Here is an 8,538-nt window from a genome sequence, read left to right as displayed (position 1 = left end):
ACCATCTCCATGATCCGTTGCAGACCAAACTGTTGTGATCTACAGGATTTTCACTGATTTATTTTCAGATGTAGATCACCAGGCTGCTTTTCCTAGTTCATCTTAGTCTGGAAACTCTGCTTATAGTTCATTCTTATTTATTGCCTTTTTACTCTCTGATGTATCAACTCTATGAGGCTGAAAAGGGTGAAAGAGGCCGTTGATACTTTGTGAATTGTTCATCTAGGCTCTAACATCCAAACCAAATCCACTGCTGTTGCGTCAATTCCGCTCATAGAGGAGATAATTAGAGACAACTAGATTAACACTACTTTTCCTAAGTCAAAGTGTCTCCTTCTTTCCTGGTTTCATCTTTCATTTGAGCATAAGGAACTAAACCTACTCCTTATCTTGCAACATTTAGGATCTCTGTTGTCTTTAATTTTCTTTTGCCTGTTTGTGTTTTTCTCGATTTTTAGCTTTCCTTCTAATGGTGTTGAACACCGTTCATGGTCTGACGACCAGCAGGGTCTTCTTCATGGCTGTTACTCCCCTTCACGTGTCCAATATTCCAGCCAAACTGAACTGGCTGGATTCCTCCTGCACACAGGCTCAGGGTACTCTCTCTGTTGCTTCCTGCCTCTCAACTCACCCCACACCTCCTCTAAAAGTATAAATTCTACTCATTCTTCAAGGCTCAGTTAAGGTATTGCAGTTAACAGCCGACGAGTCTCCCCCGAATCATGGGGACTCCGTGCACAACAGAACAGAATGCTGCCTGGTCCTGCGCCATCCACATGATCGGTTACAGATCGGACTGTTGTGATCCATAGGGTTTTCGTCAGCTGATTTTTGCAAATAGATTGCCAGACCTTTCTTCCTACTCTTTCTATAATAAAACCTTCTCATTGTTCTCATCTGAACTCCCATAACATTCTGTCTACACCACTCTTATGATTCCTAATAAGCAAAATCTAGGTATTGTAGTTATTTCTGCACATACTTTCTCTTTTGCTCTTGCACTGTAAGTAACTTGAGGGCAGGGTGAATTTTGATCTAATCTGTCTTCCACAACACCCACAGAGTACCTTTCATGAAATAAGAACTCAGTAAATATCTGTTCCATCAATAAACAAGTGAATAAACAAATCCTTTTATATGGGCGATTTTAATGTAGTTCTGTTCTGATGTTTACTTTTTTTTTGTCTTTAGCATGTCGATTCAGATGGAAATTGTGTTTTTTTAAAAATAATTTACTTTATTTTTGTTGTTGTTGGGAACATGCACAACAAAACATACATCAGCTCAACAATTTCTTCAGAAACAATTCAGTTACACTGATTACATTCCTCAAGCTGTGTAACCATTCTCACCCTCTTTTCCCAAGTTTTTCCCCTCAGTTAACATAAACTCACAGCCCGCTAAGTCTTCTATGTAATGTTTTGAGTTGCTTTTGTCAATTTGATCCCATATAGACAAATCTTAAAAGAGCACAGTGCTCAGGCAGACCTGATGTTTACTGTCTTATGGCCTGGAATACTAAGATACAGTGCACCCATTTGCCAGACCTAGTAAAGGGCTTCTTTTTTTTTTTGGCACAATATGTATTTATTTAGTGAATGATTCATTGAGGAAGAAGAAATACTAAATTGCCTGTTTTTCAGTGTGCTCTGCTTGTTTTCATTATATAGAAGCAGCATTGGTCAAAGAAGCCCAATTGACTGGGATTGGTGGTCACTATACTGATGTGCTATGTAGAGTGTATTAGGCAGGTTGCTTAGGTATGATGTACATGAAACCTTGACTGAATTGGCTAAAACAAAAAGATAATTTATTAATATACATTACAAGAAGTCTAGAGGTGGGGTAGCACCAGGGCTGGTTAAATCCATGTCTCAACCTATATCAAAGACCTAGATGTTCTTTATTCTTAGCTTGTTGCCTTTGTGCTCATGCTAGCTAAAATCTTCTTGGTTGTAGTGGTTCTAGCAATCATACGCATGCACAGTAATATCCATTGGAAAAAGGAGACAGCTCCTGCTTTGAGGATTTTTGACAGCAATAAATCCTATCCCAGAAACCTTGTGGCAGCGTCCACCTTATTTCTTATTAGCCAGTGTTGAGTCATATGACTACTCCAATATCACTTTTATTAAAAAGGGACTGGAATTACCATGACAGGATTAGATTTTGGAGGATTTACCCCTGACTTGGAGGAAGGTTGCCATCTCTGGAGGGTGCGTGGCCCAGTAAAATTAGGGTTCTATTGTCAAGAACAAAATGAGTAATGGCTTTTGGAAAGCAACATCAGTATTTGTCATGAAGAGAATGAAAATATTTCTTTATATAGACAACTGGTTCTCAACTGTGGGCAGGAACGAAGGGCGCTTTTGTCCTCGTCTCCTCTTGCCCTGGCCAGGGAACATTTGGCAATGTCTGGAGACATTTTTGATGGACGCAACTTGGGGGGAGGATGTTACTGGCTTCTGGTGAGTAGAGGCCAGGGATGCTGCTTAATATTTTACAAACTACAAGGACTCGCCCTGCACACCAACAAATAATTATCTGGTCCATAATATCAGTAGTTCTGAGATTGAGAAACCTCGACATAGATATCACTTCCCTGTTGGCCTGACACAGTGTTATGGATTGAATTGTGGCCCCCTAAAATGTGTGTCAACTTGGCTAGGCTGTAATTTCCAGTATTGTGTGGTTGTCCTCCATTTCGTGATCTGATATGATTATCCTATGTGTTGTAAATCCTCTATAATGTTAATGAGGCAGGGTTAGAGGCAGTTATATTAATGAGGCAGGATGCAATCTACAGGATTAGTTTGTCTCTTGAGTCAATCTCTCTTGAGATATAAAAGAGAGAAGTGAGCAGAGAGGAGAGGGACTTCATACCACCAAGAAAGAAGCACCAGAGCAGAGTTTGTCCTTTGGACCCAGGGTCCCTGTGCTGAGAAACTCCTAGACCAGGGGAAGATTGACGACAAAGACTTTCCCCCAGAACCAACAGAGAAAGAAAGCATTCCCCAGGAGCTGGTGCCCTGAAATTGGACTTCTAGACTCCTAAACTGTGAGAAAATAAATGACTGTTTGTTAAAGCCATCTACTTGTGGTATTTCTGTTATAGCAACACTAGACAACTAAGACGCACAGTGTATAAAAATCTTACTCTAGTTATTACATTGCCTTAAGACATTGAGGTTTGTTGTTCAAATATAATATTTTACCTTGGAGGAACAATATGCTAACGAATGGTCATCTATTAAAATAACTGAAAAATTTTTTTTTATCAAATTAGCTAGCTGACCACTTAGCAAGACCCTTAGGAAGTGAATGTGATATAACAGGGTAGGTGCTGACAATGACATTGAGCTCAAAGATAAAATGAATCAAGGAGACCGACCTGTAGCAGGTGCAACCACTATTTCTTATTGAACGCAGTAAAAAATTACTGAAAGTCAAGAAAAGCTGAAAAAATATTATTTATCTGAGTGCCTACTGTGTAGCAGGCATCACCCAAGGAAATTTACAATATTTAATTTTCAGTGATGCTAAGAGAATGAAAAAACATACTGGAGAGAGAAAAAAAAATTGTCTTCAAATTTTATAATAAGAAAATTACTTTCTTTCTTTAGGCATTTTTTTCCTCATTTCTGAAGAAACGAAAAGGGTTGGTTGACCTTATCACTTAGGTGGAATTTTAAATACACAGTTAGAATTTTGAGACTGGCTAGTTCTATAAACAATACTCCTCATGGTTTCTCTCCATTGTTTTACTCCCTTGTATTATCCTTGAAATATTATTCTGATTCTGTAGAGCTCCCTCTTAGACTGCGAGAATATCTCCTTTCAAAGCTGCAGTCATGTATTGCAGATTTTGTATTCTATATAGCTTCTAGCACATGGGGATGCACATAGTAGGTATAATGGGCATTTCTTAATATTTCTGGCTGTCCAGCTTTCAATCCACCTTTTAACTGGGGAGAATCCACCATTGTGTTGAGAAGGAGAACTCTGCTTCTCCCAAAGTAAACTGAACAATTCATACCCTCCTTTTCACTGCCCTCTAGTCACTAGGGCAAGGATATGTGACTTAAACCTCATCAGTGAGATGCACTCCTCTTGGATTTTGTACCACAGAGATCTTGGAAGCCAAAGATTCTAGATGATGTAGTTGCAGGATGGAAGCTACATGAGTCCCTAAGTTACTACTTGGAAAAGAGCTTTCTGGGAGAGCTATATGACCCACAAGGGAATATGTGACAGGTTAAGCCAGTAAGATTTCAGGTATTATTTGTTACTACATCCTAGGCAAGCCTGACTAATGCGTTGGTGAAAAAATATTTTTCAATAGAAGTGCTCGAAAACAATGGATTCAAACATACCAACCATCATGAAGATGGCACAGGACTGGGCAGCGTTTCATTCTGTCATATATAAGGTCACCATGAGTCAGATCTGACACAATGGACATAACAACAAAAGGGTGATGAAGAACAAGGGACAAAAGTTTTGTAGTCTGACAGGACCAGTTGGAACACCAATTCTACCACTTACTAGTTGTGTGAACTTAGGCATTAGTTGAAGGAAACGTGCTAGAAAGAAGGCAAATGTAGGTTTAAGAAATCTCAGGTTAGATAAATCCCATTAAAGCCCTCCTGACTTCAAGACAACATATTCATCAAGAAACCTTCTCACCTCATTTTGGTTTCCCAAAATGGATTTTCTGTTTTTCTCTGCAAAGGATTCTATTGTGTTTTTCACACGAACTAATCTCTTCTGAATTTGGATGACACAAGCCTTTTTTAAAAATAGGCCTTATTCGTGCCTTGATGAGCTGAAAGGTCATGCCTCAGATCTGGCAGCTAGAAGCTAAAATCCTGCCGTTCCAGTGGTGACCTTGAGCCCTCTCCTCCCCACCTACCTCTCCCCATTGCTTGCTGTAGAGCCCCCAGGTGGTTGTCCAGTTGGTTGTTCAGGCTTAAGCATTACTGGCAGTTGCCCCCTCCTTTTGCATCCTCCAAGCAGCACAATGGAAATTCAGTGTCAGGCAACCTGAAACTAGCATTTCACAGACAGTATTCTTTTGTGCCAAAGAGCTCACTCTAATACAATGTCCAATCTTCCCACAATTATCACATTTCCTTTCCCTGCTGAGCACTCTGAAGCATTTTTGCTAAGTAGTTACAGAACCGCAGTGGAAATGGTCCTGGTCTCTCATGGTCAGATTTGCAAATGTATCCCCAGCCATTGTAAACCCCATACACATGCTTCTTTTATGCAAAAAGCCTACTGTTATGTCAAACAGGTAAGTGGGTTATTCCGGGTTGCCCTCTTTGCCATTAGTCTTACTGCAGTGGGATTGTGGTGCACTGGACTAGAACTCCCAACAGCTCCGATTGCTGCCTGCTGCCTCAATGAATTTTGTATTAGCAGGCAAATGAAACACTCAGCCAAGTGAAAGGAATTCATAATGCTGAGGCTTCCTAGGATCAGAATGTGCCTTGCGTTTTGCAAAAAGGATTGTGGCTATTAGTGTGTGATGACTAATTTAGATAAATCGCCACTTTACAACACATCTGGCCTCAAGTCATTTAAATTAGTGGAGTTCAGCCGTAGAGCACCAGCCGAACTAGAGCCTGCAAATTCATATGCTTCCTCCACACACATAAATGCTGAGTGATGAACTTGGTAATGACTGGGAATCTCTCATTTCTGAGAGACTGATAAACCTGTACAGTGTTCCTTTGCTGTACGTTAATTAGGACAGTATAATAAAGCTCCAGAAGTAGTCTTCCAAGCAAGATAGTTTGAATTAATGTTTATGAAAGCTCTTTATTAACCGGAAAATGCTCTTCGAAGATAATATGGGAAAAGCTTCCCCCCACACCCCTAATGTGGCATTTTAGTAAATATCACAAATCTTTTCCAGTTTATACCTATTCTCATTATAACCATGGCCAAAGCCTTAAAAAGCGTAATAACAATGTAACCAATATATATTTGCCATTATCTTCTTCAACAGTGTATCCCTTCAACAGTGATGAGCCCTAGAATTTGTTGGCTGAGGTTTACCATCTTCAGTGGGTCCTTTTTAACAGACTCATTGAATTTAGAGTTGGAAGGACCTTAAAGATTATCTACTCTGATCATCTCATTCCGCAAAATAGAAAACTGAGGTGCAGTTTAATATAGTGAATCGTGTGAGAGTGATGGGACTGCCTTGTTTTTCCGGCTCTCACAAGTTTTCTGCCTTTGACAGGGTGAAGTCTTACCACTTTTCTTTTGCTCTCTATTAGTGGAAAATGTTTGAGTTTTCCTTCTCTGACAGGTTTCCACCTTACACAGGTTCCAGCTTTGGCAGGTTTTCCTGTATAAGTTGAACTAGTATATGATGAGGTTGCTGAGGAAGCTAATGCAATATTGGGCTGTGTTGAGTCAGAACATACATGGCAAAAGTGGTGATGGTTACAGCAGGGTCTGAGCTTCCCGGGTCGCTCTTCTAGCATTGTGCTTCTTTCTGAATGCAACCCATTAAGAGGAACAATGAAAAGATGAGCTGATCCAAGAAAACCGGCCCAGGATGGTAAGACATCTTCAAATTATGCCAAAAAGACGGTTGATAGAACTCTGCACAAAGGAAGACTTGGAAGGAGCTTGACAGCTGCCTTTGAGTAAAAGAAGAGCAGTCTTGTGGAGGCTTAGTCACCATGAGGAGGTCTGAGAAGAGCCTGAGGCTATGTGCTGAATTTGTGTGTATGTGAACATTTATACTTTTGAGTGGAGTAGGTCCGTAGAATCAACTAGATTTTCAAAGACTAAAGATCAATGTGCTAGACTTACTCTGGGGTGGCCGAAGAGGGCAGAACAATGCCTGATAACTCTGAGCTGCCAAGAGGCAAACCAGCCACAGAAAGGTTCATATTTTAAAAATTGGAGTCATCTCCACACGCACACGTCTGCCTCCAGGTGTAGTGAGTTTCTCATTACCTGACGTTTCTAAGTCCTGGACTTATCAAGAATACTCTAGAGAAGATTGATGCATCAGAGCAGGGCTGGATTAAATTGCTTCTATGGTTCATTCCAACTCTTGAGTTTCAATGATCCTGTGAGTCAGAGATCAAACAACTTGTATGGGCCATGAACTTAATTTGTGGTTTAGTCCCAGGTTTTTGTATTTCTTTCCCATTGTCTTCTTGTCACTGATTTCTCCTGGCTTAAGGTACGAGTAGGAGCCCTGCTGGCACAGTGGTTAAGCACTGGGTTGCTAACCGAAAGGTCGGCCGTTTGAACCCACCAACTGCTCTGAGGGGGAGAATCTGCTTCTGTAAAGATTTACAGCCTCGGAAACCCTATGGGGCAGTTCTACTTTGTCCTATAGGGTTGCTAAGAGTCGGAATCAACTCGACAGCAATTGATTTGGGAGGTAAGAATATTTAGATCAAAGATCATCAACACAAACCACAAGTACTCAAAGGATTCTCTAATCACATTGTTAGTAAAAGATAGTTTTTATTTTAATGTTAGTCTATCTTACAAGAAAACCCTGGATATATGGGGATACTAAATTAGGAGACCTTATAGAGTGGTGCTCTTTATGAAGTATAATAAAAACTTGTTACTGCTGAGAAAGTATACCTTCAATTAATCTGGTGTTTGTAAAATTTATTGCAAAATTAGAAGATATTAACAAACGCTACTAAGTATTTACTACGTGCCAAGCATTAAACCTAGGACTTTACAGGTATTATCTCACCTAATCTTTACTGTATTCAATGAAGACAATGTTATTGTTATCCTTATTTTACAAATAAGGAAGTTCAAATCTGTTGAAGTCACACAACAAGGAACTATTGGGGCTAGGATTTGATCTCAGATCTGGTTGGCTCCAAAGTTCATGTCTTGATCATTACAGTTCACTGCCTCCTACATTTACTGCGTAGCAATGTTGGTTTGATAATGGGATTGTTACACAGGACTGCAGTGTGGGAGAGCTGTGTGATGGCTTTGTAATGTTGTCTATTTGGCTAGGCTGGACCTCATTTTCCAGAACACATTTCTCTGTGTAGATTCAGATAGGTTGGGCCACAGGACACATCCTTGTGAGAGATTTGGAGGGTGGAAGGAAAGCAGCAGTCATGTTGTAGCTCACATGCATTGTCACTTACTTGCTGGTTCAGCATCTGCTCACCTTCTCCCGGACTCTCCAGTCCTCCTTCAGCATCTCCGTTTCCTCGGCCAGGTGGGAGAGTTTAGCTCCATGAAGTCCCCCCTCCCCGCCCCCCCACTGCTTCCCCTCAGCTTCTGTAGGACATTCATACTATCAAGGTCAGAGACAATAAGAATTGACAAAAATGTTAGACTCAGGGGGTTCCGGTATGCTCTTGACCTCCTCTACTTGATTTTCCTTTCCCAACAGCCTTTCCTGCAGACTTCAGGCTCCAGCAGTAGCTGTGGTGATCACAGCCTTACAGAGACTGCTTAACCAGCTCCCACAATTATGTAAGGGCAAATGTCTGTATCAAAGACACACATATATCATACACACAC

The 8,538-nt window shown here is 40.6% G+C and overlaps 1 protein-coding gene across 1 annotated transcript in view; it reads right to left on the bottom strand.

Moving 5' to 3' along the window:
* Window positions 1–8,538, bottom strand: part of LOC101352391 (putative spermatogenesis-associated protein 31D4) — a 147,288-nt gene that overhangs the window by 4,721 nt on the left and 134,029 nt on the right. The window contains 1 exon segment of the mRNA XM_023737766.1: window positions 8,180–8,308. Coding sequence (XP_023593534.1) covers window positions 8,180–8,308 — 129 coding nt within the window.

The sequence above is a fragment of the Trichechus manatus genome, unplaced genomic scaffold (assembly GCF_000243295.1).
Source record: "Trichechus manatus latirostris isolate Lorelei unplaced genomic scaffold, TriManLat1.0 scaffold00107, whole genome shotgun sequence".
NCBI classification, from domain to species: Eukaryota; Metazoa; Chordata; class Mammalia; order Sirenia; family Trichechidae; genus Trichechus; species Trichechus manatus.
The sequence above is the reverse complement of the archived record's forward strand: the minus strand, read 5'-3'. Positions and strand labels throughout refer to the sequence as shown.